Raw genomic sequence first — 24,054 nt, forward strand, 5'->3', positions numbered from 1 at the left:
TTGTTACCTTAGAATGAGTCTTTCATATCTAGACTATATCTAGACAGTGAAAAACTGCCAAACTATGACAGAAGATGCCATGAAATATGACTGTGTTTTGATGTAAAACATATTTCCAAACCTTTATTTACATGGCATTTCAATGGAATTCATACAGAATAAAGTGTTCTATATCAGAGACTGTTAATTGTACCGTAAAACATGTAATATTTCATGGCAAAACCTTTATTTATTCAACATTCATGTGATATTTTTATGTCAAAACAGTTTGGATATGGAATAAAACACCAACATTAACCATAAAATCAACAGTACTAACTTTCTTTGACCATAATATAAAGCAAAGGTTATATTGTATTTATTACGGTAAAGTTCTGGCAACCACAGCTACCGCTTTTTTACCGTTAAAAAATATTTATTTTATTTTTTATTTTTTTACAGTGCATGAAAATACACCTGACCAATGTAGCATTGGCAATTTTCTTCATTCATATCATATCAGATGCAACGCAATAATGATAGTAGCTCCCTAAAGTAGTATTCTCTCTCTCTTATTCCAGCATATTTGTAAGTGTATTTTATGACAGTGTGTGCTGTCCGATAAATCTTTCATATGTATCATCTATACATGTGAAACAGAGATAAGAAGAGACATAAAAAGTGCCATCTGTCTGATTCCCTGGAAAGCGTTCACTGTTTGTTCATTCTTTCTTTTTTTCTCTCTCTTCATCACTGGATTCATTTTTTTTCTTCTGTCATTTTTTTCCTGGAACAGATGGCGTACTCTCATATGAATGGAGCCCAACTTACTGTAATACAGAAACGCTTTAATTCAGTTTTTTTTTTTGTATTTTCTCTCCGTCGTGCAGCGTCGTCTCTCAAATGTCTTATTGCTTATCTTTTCTTCAGGTCTTCCTCGTGTCTGTCATTGCCTTGACATTTTCTTCTCTGCTTTGACAACACTATATCTCTCTACTTACCATTACTGACAGCACAAACCATGATTGTAACAGATTTTCCGTGTGTCCTTGCCATCATATGAAATTGGGGTTTCTCATTTTCCGTTATGTCTTCTCTCTCTCTCTCCATCTCTTCCCCTCTGCAGCAGTACTTCACCCTCCTCATTATAACAGACGGTGTCATCAGTGACATGGACGAGACACGTCACGCCATTGTACAGGCATCTAAGCTACCCATGTCCATTATTATCATCGGCGTGGGCAACGCAGACTTTGCTGCCATGGAGTTCTTGGATGGAGACGCCAGCGTTTTGAGGTCCAACACAGGAGAGGAGGCCGTGCGGGACATCGTGCAGTTCGTCCCTTTCAGGGATTTCCGTAACGTGAGTTAAAAACCAGAGGGATGACATGGAACCTACTTGCATTAAAAAGAAAAAAAGAAACTACAGCTGAATGCTTGAAGTTTACTTTTAGATTGATGTCAGGTAGGTTTTTAAGTAAATTAAGTGCATTTTTCCATCAAAGTTGGATGTTACAAATACAAATTATATTTGCGGGAGTGAATATTGGACTGACATCCATCAAGGCCAGAAACCCAACTCAAAATAAATACTTCATATCCACTGCCTAACTAAATAGGCAACTATTTGCTAATTGATTACTAAGATATACGAATGACGTATCTACAGCTTGTTTCTCCTGTCCCAAAGTGGCCAGAAAAAAATGTTATTGCAGGTTTGATTTTTTTTGTTTAAAACATTTTTGAGAATGAAGAACTACTGTTAAATGTATTTGTTGTATGTATATTATATTGTTTTTTTTAGGCATAGAAGAAAGAAGATATATTACTATAAAACACAATTAAAATAAACATGTTGCATGCAGGTTACCTAAGGTCTAAACAGGTATGTTGTTAGCAGAGTATTGAAGAGTTCAGTGCTCTGGCTTCAGAAGTTCGATCTTAAGGGGTCTTAAGGTGGGTCCGTGGGACAGAATAAAGAATAAAACACCCTATCGTCTCTTTACATGGAAGAAAGTTGTTAAGGTCTCTCACTGAAGTTTGACGTCCTTTACTCACCATTTTCTGAGATGCCACTGAAGCTAATGTTCGACTCGCTGATGTGACTCGCAATGCCACTTTGACTCCATCTTAGTTCTGCGGTAGAGGCTTTACCTAATGACATGATGTCATGCTGTGTGGAGTGTGAATGTGTTTCCAAATGGCAGCCTGTTGCTACTCAGATTGTAGCTGCTCACGCACATAGTCTGCTAGATGAGGAGAGCTGGCTGGTTATCTCAGACTCGACAGAGACATTGTGAGTATGTGTGTGTGTCTTTGTGTGTGTGCTGTGTTGACGTGCATACATACAGTGCATGGAAAAAGTGTTATTACGAGTGTCATGTGTTGAAGATGAGCTCAAGGCCTAATTTGTGCGCGCACATTTGCAGGCTGTGCACAGTAGTCATTTTGGTCAGTGTGTGTGTGTGTGAGGGTGTGTGTGGGCGGGCTGGTGGTGGGCGAGATGACTTCCTCTGTAGTGGGAGGAACAGACAGTGTTTGCTGGCTTTATTCCAGTTTGTTGGTGGGAGGGTGAGAGACAGCAGCAGACATAATAGAGAAGAAGATGGTGAAATGAAGCTGAGACAATAGGAGACAATAATGAGAGTGACTTGAGAAATGATGAGCTAAACTTTCTCTACAACTTATATCCAAGTTTGTAGCTATAGTTGTAATAGAGTTTATTAGCTTCAGAATAGGAACAATAAGAAGAAGAATTAATCACAGTCATGTTGCATCAAGATCAATTTTAATAAACATTGTGATGTTTGAGATGAGATTCAGATGAAGAATTCAGTCACTTTGAGTCTTGAACTTTAAGTGGGACACAACCAGGAACTCTTCTCCTGATGACCTGAGAGACAAAATGGACCTGTATAGAATTCACAACTCACTGATACTGTATGGTTGAGATAAAATGGTTAAAAATTCAAAGGTCCAGGGTGTCGTTTAGCTCAGCTGGTAGAGCAACCGCCCCATGTACGAAGGCTCAGTCCTTGCCGCGGCAGCCCAAGGTTTGAATCCGATCTGTGGCTCTTTCCCGCATGTCATTCCCCATCTCACTCTCTCCACACATTCCTGTCACTCTTCAGCTGTCTCTATCAAAATAAAGCTAGAAAAGGCCAAAGAAATCAATTCAAATGCTGATTTAGTGCAAACACCAGAACTTTTTTTGACTTTTAACTGCAGGAAACATCGAGGTATTAATCTAATTAAGACAAGTTATGTGAGCACTGGTCCTCTGGTGTCACAAATACATAAAGCTGGACATAATCATCGGAATGGCAGTCATTAAAGACAAAAATGAACTGATGGATAATACAGGAGCATGAAAGACAGAATTAAATAGGACCCAGAATTGAGCCCTGATGAACTCCACATGCCAGTGAGTTGAGTCTTTTACACAATTATAGACACTTAGTAGGAAAAACAGCTGGACTGGTCAGGCTGAGATATTAGCAGATATTAGTCTACCACACACAGATATATATGTGTATTTATGCTAAAAAGTAACAAGAAATGTCATTACATTACAGGAAAGGCAAGCGTCAGCCTACAAAGTCAGTGGTGGCCAGTTTGGCAGGGAATACAGTAGCCTCGGTTGAATCATCTTAGTAGTGTAATGTTATTCCCTGTTGGTCTTTGAGGCTGTGGTCGAACCAGCTTCAATTAGCAGGCGTTAATTAGCCGTCAGCTATTTAAGCAAGTTGTTGGGTTAAAACTATTTGTCCATCAGGAATCTCTGAGTTGAATGAGAGTTACATGAGAGTTGAATCTGGGGAAAACCAGCTAATATATTCTGTACAAAATACAATCCAGTTTCACAGAAATCGCTCCATAAAGTTGTGCTTTTGTACAGTAATCAGTGAGGCCCGGCCATGGATGCGTGTAGCAGCTCTCGAAATCACTCATAGACTGTATCAAACAGGAAGCACTCCGCTCCAGTGCCGTCATAGGCGAGAAAGCATTTAATTGGATGCAAAATTAGAATATGTCCCTGAGTGCAGGATGAGTCACTAACATTTTTTTTTATTGTTTAACAGGAAATGACAAACAAATACCCATTAACAATACTCAAAAATACCAAAATGACTCTTTTGTTATATTTGGGCCATACACTGGTGCATAGGTGAGATATAGCACAGATGTGTGAACACTAAACATCAACATTGGGACTTTATGATAACCTCTTGTTGTGTAGTCGTGTACCAGATAACCAAAAAGAGTTCACTTCCTCTGTGTTTTTTATAGTTTATGTTTGAGGTTAACCTGGCCTGTTTCTCTTTTTCTCCGTCAGGCGCCAAAGGAGACCCTCACTAAGTCAGTCCTGGCCGAGCTGCCTCAGCAGGTCACCCAGTATTTTAAACAGCGGAACCTACCACCCATTAACCCGGCACCGGAGTGAGACCGCCGAAAGCCGTAAGCCCACACGCTGTACAATAGTTCAACAAAACCTCTCTTCTCGTTAACAGCAAACAATACAGAATGAACGTGTGTATATCAGCTGTGAACAAAAATAAGTTGTGGACTAAAAAATAAATAAAAAAAGAATCAAACATTGAAGACATCCCTGCCATTATATTTGCTGGTTAAAGAATGTTTAGTCAGTGTGAATCCATCAGAAGATAATGATATTCTCTGTTTCTTAAAGCTTTCCAGCACACAGAATATGATGATCATGTGTAAAGGACCATGCATGTCTACAGTGATGGCAGGTGTCTCCAAATAATATGGATATATATGAATATGCAGGTAAACACACACCATTTTTTTAGAGAAACGAAGAATATCTTGATTTATCAGGATGTAGTTTTTTTTGCATGTGTGTATTGTGATTGATATCATGTGGTACATACAACTCCTTGGTGTAAAGTCCCTCCTAAGCTGAAATATACCAGTGGTTGAATCCCCCTCCCGTTGTCATATGGAGCCTTTTCAGGTAGCGGATCAGATGAAGGCTGTTTGCTTTTGTGCTCACATGTGGCGGACTCACAGCTTGAGCCTGAACAGAGCACTGTTTCTTCAGCACTGCTCCGTCGTCAGGGTGGTGGTTTCATTTTAAAAATTTTGACCACCAGTCGTCCCCAAAAATGACAGGTTTTAATGCTCCACTATGCTTATTCGATTCAAAAGGACGGAAGCAGAGCAGGACGAGGGCGTAATGGCAGCTGTAGCACTAACACGGGATAGATACGGGATAATGTGTGAACTCATTAGGATGTTACATATGGGACCATTTTGCTAGCTTTTGCAAAATCCTTTGATTTCTAATGACTTCGGTTTATCCTGCATGTTGCTAATATCTACTCACTGTTTACAGACTGATGCTGTTGATCACAAACGCATGATTTTTTTTTTCTTCTCAAATAATGTATTTATCAGATTTTGTAAATATTTTAGCGATATTCTGTTGAAATGAGGAAGAAGCGTAACATGACACAGAAAGTGCCAGAGAAGGCTGTTGGTGTCAGAGTTTTAATGAATGGAAGCAGAAGAGGAGTTCCTGATATGCATATATATCGAATGTATATTTATATGACTGTTTATGTTCTGATATGATGTTTTTAATGTACTTTTTATGCAGTGCTCTCAATTGTGTACTTCAAACTATGTGTATTGCTGTGCATCTTTGTACTAAATGTGTTGCTATTGTTTTTATAAAGTTGTGTCTATGTCCACACTCAGGTTAATAAACTGAAGGAAGTGTCCTCTGTCCTTGTGCATACAAGAACGGCACACCACAAAAAGTCACACGACTACAAAGAGACTATGAAAAGATGCAAAACACCCACATGGAAACACAAAATGACTACAAAGACACTTAAAGAGAGCCAAATTTACTACAAAGGGACACAAATGTCTACTAAGAGATGCAGAAGAGCCAGAAAGAGAAACAAAACGACACAAAAAAATGTAAAGCAATCACAAACAGATGCAAAACAACTACAAAGAGACAACCAGATACAAAACAAGCAAAATGCAAAATAACCGTAAAGAGATTTTTTTTAAAACAACAAAGAGAAAGAAAATTACTACAGAGAAACACAGAGCGACCACAAATAGATGCAAATGACTTTAAAGAGATGCAAAATAAGAACCTAAAAGGGTGGGTGGTGTTTTACTCCACATGACTCAGCTCTGATTTTGTTGTTTTTGTCCTGAAGAGATAATGAATTACAGCCTGCTGCTACAGTTAAGTGAGTGAATTCAGTTTACACCAAATGCGGCATCAAAGAAAGTCATTTCTTAAAACAAGTCCGTCTCATCGCCGTCACGCCTCCATTTTCTGTGGATTTCTCCTGGTGCTGCTGCCTTTGACACCAAGCACAATCACGCTGAACTCTTTAATAATTGTCAGAGTGAGAGAAAAGAAAGAAAAAAAAAACGGTTGCTGGAGACTGATTTTCATCTTAAACGCTTGTGTTTGATCCGCCTCAAAACTGAAATCCTGAACTGATATTTTCTTTGTGTATGCTGGTCATATTATTTGTTGTCATGGTAACTCTTTTCACAGCTACACCAGTGATACTGAGCTTCATCTCCCGGTTACCAGAAACCAACGGCTGCCTTAATGATGTCAGTGAACTGTTCTCAGACAAACTGAAATGCTTGTTACTGGCAATGGACACAAGATAAAATTATCCTCCGTTCCCATCATCACTCTGTGTTTACAAAGGCTTTGAGGGACTCTTACACCGATTTTATCCGCTTAAGACAATTACAAACATTGCACTGCTTACTGTAGGTAACGTAACTGAAAGACCTCAGTACATTTTGATGTTGTCACACCTTGACTGCCACCGTGTTTTAATGTCTCAGCCAGCTAAGTGAGCTCAGCTTCAGATGCACAAATCTGCTGCCAAGGTTTTAATGAGGACTGAATACACAGCCCAGAATCCAATTACCCGAATTAGTTTTGATCTAGTCCAATTTCTCACATTAATTTTATGGTCCATGCAGATCTGGCTCTGTGCTACAACAGCAGATCTTTTAACCCACCAAACAAACAAACTGGCAACTGGAGTTTATTTTTTACAGTGCAATCGTTAACTTTTAAAAGAAGATTTTGTGATGTATTTTAAACACAAATCCACAAGATGGTGGAGCTCAGCTTCATATTTTATATATTTTTTTAAAGATTATTAGATGACTTAAGACTACTTATTAGGTGAGGACTAATTATATACTTCAATTCCCAAAATCTAGATATGTTCTTTCTAATTATATACTTCAATTCCCAAAATCTAGATATGTTCTTTTAGGATAATTGTAGTGCCATCAGTCGAGTACTTTGGGTTATGATCAAAATACCTGCAAAATGCCTTAAAATGACTTTATCTTGAGTGTTAATTACCAAATGTTTGCATGCTAACAGCCTCAGTTGCAGAATAATTGACACATATCTTTTCGGCTCCTTTTTGTGTGCAGGCTTAATAATAATTTGTCATGTTGCTTTTACCACACTGTCACTATGCAGCATCACTTACAAACGTTGAGGAGTATTAACTGTGTTCATGAAGTTTTGATGTGCGTGTAATTATGTTTGTTATCCCAAATCAGTTATCTACGTCAAACGCTTGTTCACCACGTGCGTGCTACACCGCTTGTAGTTTGTACTCAGGAAATTATGTTGTATTTATTGTAGAAGTTTTTAGACTATTGTCCAAATCCAGTGGTATCCAAACATTTCCCAGGAGAAATCCAAGGGAGAAGGGTTTTTTTTCTGTCTACATGTTGCTTTTATCTTGTGAAACACTGGAACACTTTCACCTCTTCAGGCCTCCAACTCTTCAAAAGAAACGGTTTCAAAAGACTGAAATGACTCTTTGGTACTCATTAATAATGCATGTGCACACAGGGCGACTGCAATGAGCAGTCAGATGTGGAGATGGTTGAGAACCACCATGGTGATGATAATAAAAGAAATATTCTATCTCCAGGTCTTGGACACACACACAGAGATACACACCGTAAACACACATGAGAAGGGAAGGTTTTTTATTTCTTTGCTCAGACTTTGACCAACAAAACAAAGCTTCAACGTCTGAGACAGCAGCAAACAGTCCAGCATCTTTTCCAGCACGATGCAACTTTGAGACAAACTACCGATGAGGAAAAAAAACACACCACGCAAATAAAAACATCATATTTCAAACTTTTCACACAAAGAAAGAGAGAGAGAGAAGTGTGTCCTGCCCCAGCTCTCTCTCTCCTTCTCTTTCTCTCGGCTCTGCTTGCTGATAGCTAAAGAGGTGTGAGTCATGTGACACAGTCTAAAGCAGTCTCTTCCTTCTTTCTCCACAGCTGTCAATCACTGTTCCCTCAGTCAACAGCACAGCTTGCAGTCGCTGTGACATGGGTTGGGAAGGGGAGGGGATGTAGGGAGGGGCAGGATGTCGTCGGGGTAGGCAGTGCGGGATTGGATGCTCGGCTTAAACTGCGTGAGATGTGATTGAGGGAAGGAAGGGTGGAGGTGTCATGTTTGAGTGCCACAATAGCAAAAATAAGAATAAAAACACAAATAGATACACAGATTTCGTTCAGAATAGTTTAAATTAGTGTTACTGGTTATTTAGGGTTATATTACTGGGCTGAACTTTGTCAGAAGACAAAGCAACAGTTCAACTCACAGCTGTGAAAACAACAGGAATACTGAAAATGTGTGTGTGTGTGTGTGTGTGTGTGTGTGTGTGAGGTTACCTTTCCTGTTTGCAAGCCACTCTGAAGGCATGCAAGCCTACTCTTTAGGTCGTGTGTGTTTTTGTGTGTATGTGTGTGTGTCTATCTGTATGCCCTGCTGTGCCGGGGGTACGGCAACATGATTGCGTCCACGCTACCTTCGCTGTCCGAGCTGCTGTCAGAGTCGCTGCTTCCGGAATAAACCCAGAGTCCCGGCAAAACGCCAACACACACGGCCGCCGACGGCAGGTGTAAAACGCCTTGACCGGAGCTCAGGGGAGCCGAGGGGGTCTTCGCCGTCAGGCCAGGGACTGTTTGCTGATCTTCAGCTCCCCCTGCTCCTCCTCCTGAACCGGCCTCCTGTTCTGAACAACACAACACACTGTCAGGTTCAGGGCTTGTGAATGCAGACGTCCTCGTGTTGGGCTCTTCTAAACAAAAATAATTCAGAATTATGCAACAAAGCACAGGTCCGTTGTTCTCAGGTAATTCCAGAAAGAAAAACACACTCACCGCGTATGCACTCCATGCATCATTCAGTCACAAACAGTTTGCTGTATATGTGTTTGTTTCTTTTTGGTCTGATAGTTTTATAATTTAATAAATCCAGGAATTTGGACACTTTCTGTCCACAGACATTCCTCCTTACAGGCCTCAGGCTGCAGCCCACCTGTGTGTCTTTCTCCATTTCCTGTCGTTGCTGCTGCTGCTGTTGTTGTTGTTGTGTTTTCCACCTTCTGTTTCTTACTGCTGTCTGACGACTGGGAGGAACTGTGTGTGAGACAGAGAGAGAGTTTGAAGATTTAAAGCTGCTCTAATCAAGATTTTCATTGGAACACTATGCATGCATTTTAGTGGCTTTCAGCTCATTGTTTTGTTTTTTGTGACCAGCAAATCACTGATGTGTTTGGTCAGCGTTTTTTTCATCTGAGATTTTGAAACTGTAAAGCCGCTCTAATCGAGATTTTCATTGGAACAAATTGTGTTTTAGCGTCTTTTAGCTCATCGTTTTGGTCGTTTTCCGGGAAAAGGCCTCGGCCAAAGCGATGCAAGCTACACCACTGGACTTGAATTTGTCAGATGGAGAACTGAGTGATTATGCTGCTCAGTGTCTTACTTTCTATGTTGATAATATGTCAGTGTTCTGCTGCCCCCAAGCCAAAGCAAACCAGCTAAAGTAAGGTCTAAAGGACGTGTATCGGCATACCTGCGCCTCTTGACGGCTCCAGCCAATAAATGGGCCTGAGACAGGTGGCTCGTCCTTTGCTCTGGCCCTGAATGTTTAGGTGCTGCCTTCTTTTCGGGCTCTTTGCGACTTTCGGTGGACTTTTCGGCTTGCTTCACTAAAGCACTGTGAAAGTGCGGAGTTAAGGTGAATGAACCATAGCGGACAATTCGGAGAGGGAGCAGGGCTGGGGCAGGTCCTCCCTCCAGGGGGAGCCTTTACAACTTTCCATTAGTGCGCTGGAAAAAGTGAGACAGTTCTTAAAAGGCTCAGAAAAGCTCTCAGGCAGACAGAGGTGACACAGATACAGAGTCTAAAAGAAGACCGAGAGATGGACAGAGCTCAAGAGACGTGGAATTGGGTCGAGATGCAGAGACGAGGGGGAAAATAGACTGAGAGATGCACAAAAAGACAAAGCACACAAGATATAAGACAAAGGGACAAGTGGACAGGAATGAGCAGACACAAAGTGGGCCATCGGGTATACATGAGGCCAGTTTTCACCGCATTAACTAAGGTCTGCACCTGTGTGTGCGCGCGCCAGTGTACGTGTACTTTGTGTTCACAGCAACTGCTTTAAATCGTCACCGTAGTTACCAGCCTATGATACAGTTTCCACGACAACCCATTCTCTTTTCTTCATCTGCAGAACAAACCTGTCTGTCAGAAACCTGGCTGTCCGCAAAGACAAAGAGAGTGACGGAGAGGAAAAGCAACAGGGAGCAACAAGCCGACGAACTGGACGTGTATTCAAATGTGCACTGTGGTGCAGCATTGACTTTGATGTAAGGCACAGTGCCTGTGGATCACAGCAGTTCACGAATTTAGATTAAATCAGATGAAAAAATGTTTCATTAGTGGACAAACGAAATGATAGCGGAGGCACAGCTGACAACTGAAAACTGTCTCTAAGCAGAAATATAAAAAAAAAAACAGGGAGCAAAACTAACTGGAAGAACACAATGCACCTTTTACGTCAACTAACAGTACTAAAAATGGAGCTGTGCTGTACTGTGGAGACATGCTGCATGTGCTGTAATGTAAAGAAACAAAAAGCACACTACGGGTGAGCCTGATGACTTCACCCGAGCCTCCTGAAAATCTTCTAAAGCTTCTTTCATGGGCTAAAATTTGAGGGTTGTGTAACGCAGCGATGTATTGCAGATGGGATTTGGCAAAAAAAAAAAAAAAAAAAAAAAAAGAGCAGGCTGGTTCGAGACCTTTGAATCGCTGCCCACATCTGAGATTTGTTCAGCGATCGTGCCCACTCATCCCCGCTCTGTCCAGTTGGAGACAAATCAGCCAATCGGAGCTTTGTGGGTGGGATTAAGAACGGGGACGGCATCTTTCTGCAAAGCTAGCTGGTAGAGAGAGAGGCCAATAGATCGTGCAAGCTGATCGATCTTATCTCATTGTAGATTATTTCCAATCGTTGTACACATTAGCTCACGAGTTAACATGAAGTTGTAGTTCGTCCACCAGAGAGAATTAAAGCTGATTTTTCAAACTGCTAAAAACAACACGCACAAATCTAAGACAAACCTATCGCATTGTTTGTTTGCATGAAAAAAATACCGTCAATCAACATATTCCTGTCAGACTATGACATTCTGTAATATTTTAAATGGTTGGCATCAGCCTCGAAAATCCTCTAATTGGCAGATCCGTTTAATAAATCGGGGAAAAAGTGTTTTGTTAACTGCTCCAAGCAACCGTTGCTGCAAACGTTGGCAGGTCAGATAAGTCACGGACTGGTCAAAACATGAACACGACGTCAGCCTGAATGAATGAAGAAGAAAATCCCTTGTGAAAATCACGTGAGGCATCACTTATCTGTCCTTCACATAAAGCTGAAGGACAAAACTTGTGTAGTGCTGTTATCACACATGAGGATCGACACGTGTACGAGGTGTGTGTGTGTGTAATGTATGCATGGTACAGTCACAGGAGCTCGACTCTGGTGGAGCCGTGCACACACAAAGCTGCCTCTCATATATGTACGGAGAGACTCACAGTTAGCAGTAATGGTGGTAGTACCATAACGTCACAAATCAAGATTTCCTTTCATACGTTTCATTTTTCACGCTACGCTGACGTTATCACTCTGAACATTTGTCATTTCAAAGCTTAAAAGTCAGTTACAAAGGCTCAAAAATAAAAGGACAGCAGGCGACCTGACACCTTATCCCGAAGATCTTGTTCTGCAGCGATCTCATTGCATGCACAAGGACAACTGGCATATTCCAAGTGCAGCGATAATGGGTGACTTTTGGTCAGCCTCTATCAGCAGGAAGGAGTAACTGTAACGAGCACATCTCTGGCACGGCTGATACCTCCCACCCTTACGTATACGGAAGCCTGTAACTGCTGACAAACAGTAAAAGTCACATTTTCACAAAGAGATGAGCGAGCCAGTCGAACGGAGCAAACACACACACACACACACACACACACACACACACAGTCGAATAATACGACTGCATTGTCAGCTTAAGCATGAAAGATTGCTGGATGCTTCAGTGGGCTGGAAGGTGTGTCACCAAGTAATTGCCAACTTATTGACATTAATACTACGGTTATTTATTATATTTTTGGTCTGTTTCTCAGCAGTACGGATCAAGCCCTTTGCCTGAACAAACTTTAGCATTAGACATAAGATGCATCAGATTTTTCAGGGATATAGTCAGTAGTAGATGAATTTGTTGTGAAGGCAAATTTTCTGTTTGAAATGATTCTTTGATATAACGCAAACATTCAAAAACACAGAGATCGTGACAGCATGAGTCTGAGGAAAGTACACCGACAGAGTTGTTCTGCTTCACTGTGCTGGAAAGTTGGAAGGGACTTCGGGATATTAAAAGTAAAAGTAAAGGACAATAGCTCCAATCTCAAATTTCTTTTCTTTGTTTGCATGTGGGGCACGTGAGCTTTGCATGCCGAGTCTCGTCTGATCCTCATTTGCATAAACGACTAAATAAACACGAAAGAAATGAAACTGCAACGCAACTGCTGCAAACTCATCTCAGAGCTTATTTTTTGGGGAGTAATAGATTAACATATTCACGCAACACTGACTCAAACGCGACGATTAAAAAGGATATTCTGTATTCCAACAGTTCCTGCTTCTCCTCGTCCCTGCGTTGCTTTTCCACCAGACACTGTTGCCGGGAGACCTCGTCCAGGAAGCTGGATTCATCCTCGTCCAATCCTCTCACCATGTTTCCTGTCACCATGGAAACAAACATGCTCTCAACAATGGCGGCAGAGTGGTTGATTTTTTTTTTTTTCCCCATTCTTCTTCAGAAAAACAAACCATAACAGTTTATTTTAAACACACATACACACACCTGACCTTCATGTTAAAAAGGAAACCCTGAACTCCATCAGGCGTCTGTGGTTAACACTAATAAGGCTTCTGTACTTTTACGAGTGTAAAGCGATTACGATGCAAGAAATGTCATTTTAATGACGAGAAAATATTTGAAAAAATGAATTTTGTGAGCCAGGTTTCGTCTGCAAAGCAAAGAGCAGCAGTGACACGTGAACTGAAAGTGAAATTTAGAACTTGTGCGTTGGAGTGGACTGTTTTGCATTTGAAAGTGCTGATGGGCAGCGCAACAAGCTCTCAGAATGACTGCTGATCTTTAGAAAACATTGCACTGGCTGGAGGAGCAGAAGGAAAAGTGTTCTCCAAAAAAAAAAACAGACTCACTGAATTTGAACTGCTCCTCATACTCCTCTTGTTTCTTGTCTTTCTGCTCCTGTAGTCGCTCAAAGAGGGACCGTGGGTCATACTCCTCCTCTGGGGCCTCTAAGGAGTACACACACAAATACGTGGATTAACACACACAGCTGATTTCAGACGTTTGGATATGTGTGTGTGTGTGTGTGTGTGTTCTTACCCTCCGGGTCTTCGGGTTTCCTGACTTTCTCCCATTCCTCCTGCCTCTTCTTCCTCTTCTCGTCGAGCTCAGTTTCTGACACAAACTTCCTGCTCAGGTCGACGCCCGGTGCCCCTCCCCCTGCCATGACAACTCACCTGCACACAAAAACACACACCTTACTTCTGAGTATCAAGAACTGATGTTCTTTTACTTCTTTTCGTCCATGCTGAGAAGTCTTGGAATAAATTAAATCTTTTTCTATGTAGTCCGCCAAAGACGTAAATCGATCTAATCCATTAACGCTCAGCTTGTGTCCCCTGAGCAGAACACTTTAAAACCGCTGTTATTGACGACTGCGTAGCCATTACTCAGCTGTCAACCTGAGACTACAGCTCAGTGACGCATTCGTTGAGTAGACGCAGCTAATAAAAGTTTCAACAGAGTAACCCACTTAGTTTATTCGCCAGTGCAATATTAATCTAGTCTTTCTGCCACAGAGGCTGCTGTGATGAATGAATCAGCATTAAGGACGTATAGATTGATGCTGTGACGTCAAAATGCACGCACATCTTGCAAGAAATAAACTAAACTACAGACTGCAATCATGTTATCTTATAATGGATTTCACAACAGATGATCAGTCACAAATGTGTCACCATGGTTTTATTTGCAGGCTAATGTGCCATTCTAAGAATATATATTATAGAAATAGAGAGAGAGAGATGCACCAGGGGGTGACTTTAAATAAGCAAACTCATCTTTGGTGAAAGTTTGTGTCCAGTTTTCATTGAAACTGAATCACAGATTCAACTCCAGAGTGACATTTAAGTCAGTGTTTTTATTACTGAGGTGTTTTATCACATATTGCTGCAGTGAGGTCACAAAAAAAGACCCTTTAAAAAGTATGTTTTAACACCTTTAGAGCTGGACTCCCTGTGAGAGAGGGACCCTGGACAACGCCCACCAGTAGAGCATATTTATCTTCTATGCAAATGTTTAATTACTCTGCACATTTAACTTTTAGAGTTGAACTCTTCTGCAAATGTTTAATTTTGTTACAAATGTTTAACCTCTCGGCACATATTTAAACTCAGATCCATCTCAGGTTAATTTTAATGTATGGTTACTCTGTTTTAGGTTAATTCTAATGTATGGTCAATGTATGTTTGCATAGTGGATGCTTGAATTTCCTTCAGGATCATCTTTATCTCTCAACCAGGGGTCCGTGGTCCGCAGGGGTAATTTTTGCCATAATGACATTTTTCACTAAAATAATTTGTGAGGATTTAAAAAAAAATATTTTAAAAAATGATACTGAGTAAACTGCAAGCATTAATATGCAATAAGCTACTTTTTGACAAAAACTATTTACAAAATAAATTATTATTCCAACGTTTTATCAATCATAAACACATATGGGCTAAATAACTCACTACATAAATAGGTTAATAAGGTGAAATAAAAGGTGAATTAAGTAAATATGAAGGTTATTTTAGGTGACACGCGCACAAAAATAAGTAATTGCATGTGCATGTGTTCTGTTTGTCTCTCATCCAAGGCTGAAAGAGTTGATCTATCCGTCTATCTTTATCTCAAGAGGACTAAAATAAACTCAACTTACAAGTCATTTAGCCTTTTCCATCTGATTCAATCGCATTGTCCTATTTTAACTTGTTTTTAATGTTGTATTCTTGTAATCTGATATACTTTTATGGTTCTTTTTGTTTATTTGTTGTCTACTTTTATTTGTTGTAAGGTGTCATTGGGTGACAGAAAGGCGCCTATGAAATAAAATGTATTATTATTATTATTTAGCTGATGCTTTTATCCAAAAAATGCAGGTTGGAGGAGCCGGGGATCGAACCGCCGATCACCTGATTAGTGGACGAGCCTCTCTACCGCCTGAGCCACAGCCAATTGTGAGGCTCTGGCTCCCCCGTGTGGTCATTTGTAATCATTACAACAGCGATTTGGATTTTCTTCTAAAACAAAGACAGCTCATAACACCATGTCTCCTTCATCTTTGTTATTATTGTTATTATATATATACCGGCTCTGTTCGTTCATACGGTGGCGCCGACGACAGCCGGTGTAGTTGCTCAGCAGTATTTTAAAAAAGGCAAGAGGACACACACTCAATAAACACACGAATAAAATCAAACTGGCAGCAGAGCATTGACACTCGCAGCGTCTCCCTGCTCGTTGTGGTGCAGCTGTGGACTCGCAGAGGAGCTGCAGACCTCCTCCCTCCCCCCGGATAGCATTAGCTCCGTTAGCGTCAAAGTGACCGGCTGTCACCGCCCGTTAGCGGCCGAGCGCCGCGTCACGTCTGCGGAACAACGCGTCCAAGACGCGCCGCCGTTTTGTTCGCTGCTTCGCGTTGAGTCGTGGCTCCGTACCTTGGACTTACCGAGCTCGGCTGGTCGATGTGAAATTAACACAGCTCTGCAAGATCCCACAATCAATGACGTTTTGTGTCGCGCTGAAAATATCCCGTCACCGTTTTGAGACCTACGATTTTTAGTTCCGACCTGCAAACGTGGGGAAACAGTGACACCTAACGGCGAGGCTGTGGAACTGCAATGAGATAAAAAAATAACAATAAGAAACAAATGGCATACTTTTAGTGTATTTATTAATTTTCAGAATAAACAATCACACTACGATGCAAGCACAATCGCTTCAAGTACTCTTTTATTCAAATCAAATCAAATCAAATCAAATCAAATCAAATCAAAATCAAATCAATTTTATTTGTATAGCCCAAAGTCACAAAGTACATTTGCCTCAGAGGGCTTTACAATCTGTACAGGGAGTGACACCCTCTGTCCTTAGACCCTCGGTTCGAGTGAGGAAAAACTTGCCCACAAAAACCATTTTAACAGGGAAAAAATGTGGAAGAAACCTCAGGAAGATTCCTTTATCTACTAAGCTAATTAATGACCAGAAATGAACGCAGTTGTTTTTGGACGGATTCTTAACTTTTTTATAAAGGTTATAAAGTTGTGTTGGTGTGAAAATGGATGGCTGTGAGTGTGACAATTTCTAGGGGATGTATGACTGAGCTATACCTATGGCAGGATAAATGTTACTGGTATATGTATTGTGAATATCCATCTTTTTATCTTTTTATTTCATGTCATGCTGGTATGTGTACATCGTGTGCAACGTGGGGAAACAGTGACACCTAATGGCGAGACTATGGAACTGCAATGAGATATAAAAAAAATAACAAAAAGAAACAAATAGATTATTTATTTAAACAAGTGTGTTTATTAATTTTCAGAATAAACAATCACACCACGATGCAAGCACAATCGCTTCAAGTACTCTTTTATTCCCTTATCTACTAAGTCTAGGGGTATGATTCTCGCTTGGGGTGCGAGAGGTCCCGTGTTCAGATCCCGGACGAGCCCCCATTTATGTTACGGCTCGGTAGGTGAGCCGTAACATTGAAAGAGATAAGAAATAAAGGGAAAATGACACTTGCTCTAGGCTTGTCCGTGTATTTGTCTTAATTTAACAAAAGGAGGTGAGGGAAAAGGGAACAAAAAGGGCACACGAGTGCTGTTTAAGATAACAAACAAATATAACAAAAAGAGAACTCTAACAGAGCCTATACCTTACTAAACCACAGGAGAAAACCATAAACAAAAAACTCACTATTTAACCTATCGTTATCAATAACAAAAAACATCAAGAACAGCACCCCTTAGACTAGTGAAACTAACAGAAAATCTCTTCATGAGTAATCAGTGTTTAAATCTAAACTAAACCCTGCCCAATCCCAAAACTTCCGACACCAACCTTTTAGACACAAAATACGAGGCGAGCTTTTGAAAACCACACACACACAAAGCCGCCACGATGATCAAGCGGCTGCAGTTTAAATGTCCCGGGCCAGGACAATTGGACACATCGGATTGGCTGGCCAGGAGAGGATGCAGAGGGCATCGCACCAATCCCAAACCTCTGGGCTTCCAGGAACCAATCCGGTAACCGGCCCCGGCACACCTGCATTTACCTAGTGGGATATAGACACAACAGACCTACTGGGGTGAAACGGCGGCGGCCGTAACACTAATTAATGACCAGAAATGAATGCAGTTGTCCAGGCCTTTAAGTTTGACAAAGGCCTTCAAAGTCAACAGGTTGTCGGGCAATTATGTGATGTTTGAGACGATCTTATACTAAGTAACTATCCTAACACAAGTCAAAGTCATGTAGAAAGTATTTAAGGTAAAGTCACAACTCCGAGGCAGGGGTATAATTTGCAAAGTAACGCTGTGGTGTAGAAGATTATTAAATATTTTTCTGTGAGACAGGATAGTGAGTACAGTGCCTAACTGTACACAAATTAACTTTACAACTATAGCTGATATAAATTGATTTTGAGTTTGTGGCAGCCAGTTGAAGTGTAAGCCTGTCATGACCTGTATCGGGTTATGACTTCTTTGTTGGTTTTAACATTCTCTTTCACCTTTAATACAGGAAAGCAAAGTACACAATGAGAAAGGGCAGGGCAAAGAGAGGCACGGCACTGCACTTTTAAAGCAGGCCAGTTGGCTTGCCTCTTCAGTCTTAGCCCTTTCAGATCCCTTCCACCATGCTTTCTTCAGTCCTGCTGTGGTTCTGTGTTCTCCTCATCATCCTTCTACTCAAGTCCCAGAGGCCCAAGAACTTTCCACCGGGTCCCACTCGTGTGCCAATACTGGGAAACATTTTGCAGCTAAGCCTAGATAACCCCTTGAAGGATTTTGAGAGGGTAAGGAAAACACTGAAATAAATGATGTTCTTCTAATGGTTTAAACTGGTATGGTATGAATTAGCAAATTTAGTACTTAAAATGTCTCTAAAATGGTTAAAAACTCACACATGTTGCCTCTTTGCTTCCTTTCCTGACAGTAATAGTTTCAAGAATTGTTGTGCCACTACATTTTAATTAAGGCTATAAAATTGGTTTGACTATAAATTGGCTGCAAATGTGAAAAAAAACGTATGTGCATTATAGATTTTAATGGCAAGGGTTACTGCGCTTGGACTGTTTCCATGTGATTATGTAACATGTTGACATTTGTACAGAGTTGACTGCCTGTGAACTTTGACGTTTCCCAGTATCAATCAAGGACACATACTCTACATATGTGTGGTAGAGAATTCCATTCGTTGACAGTCAGTTCAGTCAATGCTGAAAAGGTTTATTGAAGCACAGCCAAGGAGAATGGAGAATGGTTATTCCTAACATTCCTTAACGATCTAAGATTTAACCTACCTTCTAAACTCTTAAAAAAGGTTCCTTCTTTAGGGAAAAGGTGTAGACTCCAGGTGCAATAGATTCACAGTATTCATTTTCAACAGGTTATACGCAATGAAATCACTAATCTGCACCCTTAATTGTCCTAGTATCTCATGTTTTTTGATCTGTTCTTTATCTGTTGTAATTTGTTAGTTGGTTTTACTTTATGGTTTTTAGGGTTTTTTTAATATTATTATTTTAAGTGTGCTTTAGTGTGCTCTGCTGTGTGATATATACATTTCAAACACTGACCTGTTATCTTGTTCCAGCTGAGGAAGACTTATGGAAATGTCTACAGTTTGTACCTCGGTTCCAAACCAGCTGTTTTCATCAATGGGCTCGAGGCCATGAAAGAAGCTTTAGTGACCAAGGCCAAAGAGTTTGCTGGGCGACCCCAAGACCTGTTTGTCAATGATACCACCGATAGAAAAGGTGAAAAGAGACATGATATGTCATAGGGCAGACAATGTTTTATCATACATCAGTAATGTGTCTGTGTGTGCAGTGAGAATTTCATGAATTATATATTAAATTTTTATCACCAGTCCTGCATCAGTGATCACAATGGACAGTGATATTTTAGTAAAATGTTTATTTTGGATTTACTTTAGACCTGTAAGCTCATACTGAATGCTCTTTGTGTCACTACACCTATTATAGGAGTTATTCTGGCAGATTATGGACCTAGTTGGAAGCATCATCGTCGATTTGCTCTGATGACCTTAAGGAACTTTGGTTTGGGAAAGAACTCCATGGAGGACAGGATTCATGGAGAAATAAAATACGTCATTAAAAAGCTGGAAAAAAGCATTGGTATGTCACCTATGGTCAAGGTTTATATTGTGTTGTATTTCCTTTTATCTCCTTGCTGATCTTTTGCATTGTGCTATTGTTTACAGTCTGGTCTATATTATTTCTTTTACAGGCAAAACCATGAGCCCTAAGGTTATGTTTCATAATGCGTCCTCCAACATCATTTGCCAGGTTCTGTTTGGTAGACGTTACGAGTATGATGACAAATTCATCAACATGATCGTTCAATGCTTCACTGAGAATGCCAAATTAGCCAATGGACCATGGGCGATGGTGAGTCAAAGTATCTTTCAGTAGTGGTACATGTACCATAGTTTGAGTTGAGTTTGAGAACCAGTGACTTAGAGGGTTTGGCCTCAGAGCCATGTGTCGTTCATTGGAGGAGCGCAACAGTTGTGAGGTAACATGTGCCTTTATAAGGGCGTTCAAGTAGGTAGGTGCCGTACTGGAGACAATTGTGTATGTCATGGTAAATAATAGCTTTGGCTGGAAGGACCAGCATTTCAGTTTTTTAAGAGGTTCAGAGGTGGTATGCCTTCATCCATGTGGAGATATCTGAGACGCAATCTGAGACCTGTGCAGAGACCTGTTATTTATCTGTTGGAGTGATTCATGCCAGGAAATAGTATCTGAACATTCAATTTCATATATTTTTTTTCATTCTTTTTACAGCTGTATGACTCCTTTCCCATGATTCGTAGCCTGCCGCTGCCCTTCCGCAAGGCCTTTAAAAATGTTGAGGTTTGTTAATAGTGCTTGTTGTAATTATTTGTAATAAATTTTAACAAATCGAAAAATGAGGATTATCCATGGAAGAAAATTTTTTGTTTTATCCTGAAGTTTTTTCACACATATATGATGACAACCAACATATGTGCATTTTGTCAGTGGTGGTGAAAAAGTAACTTACTACAAATTATGATTATGCATTTCAGATTTGCCAGAAATTTTCTAAACAGTTGTTGACCGAACACAAGAATACCAGAGTCCCTGGAGAGCCACGAGACTTCATTGACTGCTATCTGGATGAAATGAATAAGGTGTGTATCTCTTTTTACACCCCATAGTGTCTATCTATGTGTTTCATTACGGTATGATTGCATTTAATGTATGTTTGCCTTAAAACATTCTTCATTGTCATTCTTTCTAGAGGGGCGAAGATGGTTTATTTTCAGAAGCACAACTGGCAATGTACGTTCTAGATATTCACTTTGCTGGGACTGACACTACCTCCAACACCTTGCTTACTGGTTTCCTCTACTTTGCGACCTACCCACACATACAAGGTATGCCTGCACACATAAATATGGGTTATTACTTTTCTGTCATTAGTTACATAGTTCTACCTTTCTACCTCCTAAAATCATAAACATAACAGGGTCAAAAAGGTGACAAGGCCAATGCCAATCAAGGATACACATACATATACTGACTTTTTGTTGAGAACATGGACAACAGCTCAGGCCATGGGTACCCATTTTAAAACTCTCAAAGAAACCTTTCTTTTGCTCCTTTCTCACATGGCTTATCAGGGATTTTATGTGTGACTTGTTTTTTGTTTCTCCACTCCTTTATCTCTCAGAGCGCTGTCAACAGGAGATAGACAAGGTGTTGAATGGGAAGGATCTGGCCAGTTTTGATGACAGGCACAACATGCCTTACGTGCAGGTATATCATAAGACAGAATTCTCATAATGATTTCACTTTTATTTCATGTGTTCACATTGGTTTGAGTTGCATATTTATTAGAGCATTACACAAGCCTGCTAAAGGCCAAGGATAATATCCAATGGTGATCTTCTGAGAACCTGTATTTCTTTTCTTCTGCCTCAAGTCAGATCAAGCATAAGAAAGTGTTGTTTAAATCTCTCTTCATCCAGGCTGTGATCCATGAAGTGCAGAGGATAGCCAACACCGTTCCACTCAGCGTCTTCCACACTACGACACAAGACACAGAGCTCATGGGGTATACCATTCCAAAGGTAAGAAGAAACTGGTAGTAAATATTTCTTGGTAGTATTTGCGGTTTGTACCATTGTTGCAAGTGGAGGCAAAGTAAGGTAACTTCCGTGAGGAAGGAAGTTGAATGTAACTTTTCTGAGAATTCTTATTCATATTTAATCATGATTTGGTTGACTTCCCTGCACCAGATTTTACAACCAGATAACCATACCTATTTTTCCCTGCTTGGTTTTCTTCCCAGGGCACGCTGATCATCCCTAACCTGACCTCTTTGCTGAATGAGGAGGGACAATGGAAATTCCCTCATGAATTCAACCCTGAAAACTTTCTCAATGACCAGGGAGAGTTTGTTAAACCAGAGGCCTTCATGCCTTTCTCTGCAGGTATGACAGCATAAAGACTAAGCAACAGCATGAGTCTTGTCACTCCTGCAGTGGCATGCACAGATAGGTTTGGTTTAATCAAACTGAAACAACTAAATAACTTTGAGGTTGTTGTTTTTTTTATGTCTCAGGTTCTCGTATGTGTCTCGGAGAGGGTCTGGCTCGTATGGAGCTCTTCCTCATCATTGTGACACTGCTGAGGAAGTTTAAGTTCATCTGGCCTGAGGATGCAGGAAAGCCAGATTATACTCCAGTCTATGGGGTTACTCTTACTCCCAGACCTTATAGCATGAAGATCATACTCAGGGAAACACAGTAAGGTAGTCTGCAGACACACAGCAATGGAGATGGATCCTGATTGATACTAGCAACCAACAAATATGAGCAAATATTATGAAAAACATGGCAGTTACTCACAGTTAAATGTGCACACAAACACTTTTTGGGTAGCTGGCAGCACATCATAAATTTCTTCTAGCATGATCGTAATCCTGCCTGCCTCCATGCCCCAGGCTTTAGTACCAGCTGGGCATCCAAGCTCTGAGTCATCTTTCACCTCTGCTCTCACTAGCCCTGTGGGTATGCTTTTATATCTATATATATCTATATATCTATATATTCATATATATATATATATATTATAATATCTAATATATATATATATATGCTGTGTTTACATTTCTTTTAGTCCCAAGGTGCTAGAATATTAACTGGCCTCTAAATGCCTCTAAATGGTTAAACAGTCCATACTCCCCTGTATGTTTTTATTACAGATGTGTAGTAGTTACACTTACATTTAACTAAAACATTTGAATCTAATCCAGGGACTGGAACTCACTATAAGTGTATCATATCCCACCACATACAGCCTGAGTCTGCCACGGCTCTTTAATATGTATACATGCTGCTTACTCATGCATTCCATGGTATGAATTGATATGGAATTATGAAATAGATATGATGTGTATGTTATTATTCTGGACAATTGCAACAGTATAATATTAGTGATATGCATTTATGATAAAAAAAATAATAAACAGCTATATTAACAAAATCTTGTCACTCTTCCCATTATGTCCACCAAATGGTCAAATAAATAAATAAATACAGTACAATTGCATTATATAGTGAAGGTGGCAGAGATTTTGTATGGAGCCTGTAAATTAATTATTATCAATTCTAAAAGAGTTAATTGTTGCAGCTTTATTGTATTTTTGAGCCATACAGTATAATTCAATCTACTGTAAACAGTGTTACTCTTCAACTACAGATAAAGTGACTATAGGTGGTATGGTTCTCGCTTGGGGGTGTGAGAGGTTGCGGGTTCAAATCCCGGACAAGCCCTAGATTCTTTAATTTGTGAGATTCACACAAGTTCAAATACACAGGCATACAAAGATACATTTGTTGGGTGGTGCAGATCAAACCTTCGGCAACTGAAAACAACACAGACAAAGGAACGGATTGATGGTTTATGCAGGCTCCTGTGTTCGTCCTTGGGCAGGACGGTGTTGTATTTGGGTTCAGTGTTGCACATCATGTACACTAAAATGAACATGTATACCATGGACAACCAATGGCTGGCATCAGAACCTGAGTTATGATGAGAAAGACTATGAGGCTTTTTGGTTTAGGGGTATGATTCTTGCTTTGGGTGTGAGAAGTCCTGGGTCCAAATCTTGCACGAGCCCTCTGAGGAGTTCACTAAAGTGACTTTTATCTTTTCTTAAGCTGAAAATCTAGTCAACACTGGTGTTATTTTCATCAGTAGACTGTATTCAAATGGCTATCAGC

General features: G+C 40.3%; 3 protein-coding genes across 6 annotated transcripts in view; 2 read left to right on the plus strand and 1 right to left on the minus strand.

Moving 5' to 3' along the window:
- Nucleotides 1-5,725, plus strand: part of cpne2 (copine II) — a 42,497-nt gene extending 36,772 nt beyond the window's left edge. The window contains exons 15-17 of one of the 3 annotated variants that reach the window (XR_003461315.1): nucleotides 1,106-1,342; nucleotides 4,316-4,770; nucleotides 5,339-5,725. Coding sequence is in view for 2 of the 3 variants with exons in the window: in XM_027272567.1 (XP_027128368.1) it covers nucleotides 1,106-1,342; nucleotides 4,316-4,423 (345 nt within the window). In the remaining variant the exon portion in view is untranslated. Of the gene's footprint in view, nucleotides 1-1,105; nucleotides 1,343-4,315 lie in introns of all 3 variants that reach the window. The other 2 variants (XM_027272567.1, XM_027272568.1) reach the window with 2 other exon arrangements.
- A 2,274-nt stretch (nucleotides 5,726-7,999) lies between these two features.
- Nucleotides 8,000-16,366, minus strand: psme3ip1 (proteasome activator subunit 3 interacting protein 1). 2 transcript variants are annotated; one of them, XM_027272569.1, is made up of 8 exons: nucleotides 16,217-16,366; nucleotides 13,825-13,961; nucleotides 13,635-13,733; nucleotides 13,024-13,145; nucleotides 9,905-10,050; nucleotides 9,368-9,468; nucleotides 8,856-9,062; nucleotides 8,000-8,455 (listed from the first exon to the last, which is right to left on the minus strand). In XM_027272569.1, exons 2-8 carry the CDS (start codon nucleotides 13,949-13,951, stop codon nucleotides 8,451-8,453), a joined length of 807 nt encoding a protein of 268 aa, XP_027128370.1. In that variant the 5' UTR covers nucleotides 13,952-13,961; nucleotides 16,217-16,366; the 3' UTR covers nucleotides 8,000-8,450. The 2 variants fall into 2 exon arrangements, with proteins under 2 accessions (XP_027128370.1, XP_027128371.1); XM_027272570.1 differs by having other exon boundaries at nucleotides 16,206-16,322.
- Nucleotides 16,367-18,308: 1,942 nt separating this feature from the next.
- Nucleotides 18,309-22,863, plus strand: LOC104933710 (cytochrome P450 2B4). The gene is made up of 11 exons (XM_019256188.2): nucleotides 18,309-18,571; nucleotides 19,372-19,534; nucleotides 19,763-19,915; nucleotides 20,028-20,188; nucleotides 20,588-20,656; nucleotides 20,851-20,955; nucleotides 21,066-21,201; nucleotides 21,498-21,583; nucleotides 21,796-21,897; nucleotides 22,119-22,260; nucleotides 22,392-22,863. The coding sequence occupies exons 1-11, from the start codon at nucleotides 18,413-18,415 to the stop codon at nucleotides 22,577-22,579; spliced, it is 1,464 nt and encodes a 487-aa protein (XP_019111733.2). The 5' UTR covers nucleotides 18,309-18,412; the 3' UTR covers nucleotides 22,580-22,863.
- Nucleotides 22,864-24,054: the final 1,191 nt, after the last annotated feature.

The sequence above is a fragment of the Larimichthys crocea genome, chromosome XXI (genome assembly GCF_000972845.2).
Source record: "Larimichthys crocea isolate SSNF chromosome XXI, L_crocea_2.0, whole genome shotgun sequence".
Taxonomy (NCBI): Eukaryota; Metazoa; Chordata; class Actinopteri; family Sciaenidae; genus Larimichthys; species Larimichthys crocea.

Coding starts and splice junctions, on each gene's coding strand:
- psme3ip1 (XM_027272569.1), bottom strand. CDS start 13,951: ATGGCAGGGGGAGGGGCACCGGGCGTCGACCTGAGCAGGAAGTTTGTG. Junction 10,051..13,023: donor AGGAACTGTTGGAATACAGA/ATATCCTTTTTA, acceptor CCGCACTTTCAC/AGTGCTTTAGTGAAGCAAGC. Junction 9,469..9,904: donor GGAGCCGTCAAGAGGCGCAG/GTATGCCGATAC, acceptor TCTCACACACAG/TTCCTCCCAGTCGTCAGACA.
- LOC104933710 (XM_019256188.2), top strand. CDS start 18,413: ATGCTTTCTTCAGTCCTGCTGTGGTTCTGTGTTCTCCTCATCATCCTT. Junction 18,572..19,371: donor CCTTGAAGGATTTTGAGAGG/GTAAGGAAAACA, acceptor ATCTTGTTCCAG/CTGAGGAAGACTTATGGAAA. Junction 20,657..20,850: donor AGGCCTTTAAAAATGTTGAG/GTTTGTTAATAG, acceptor TATGCATTTCAG/ATTTGCCAGAAATTTTCTAA.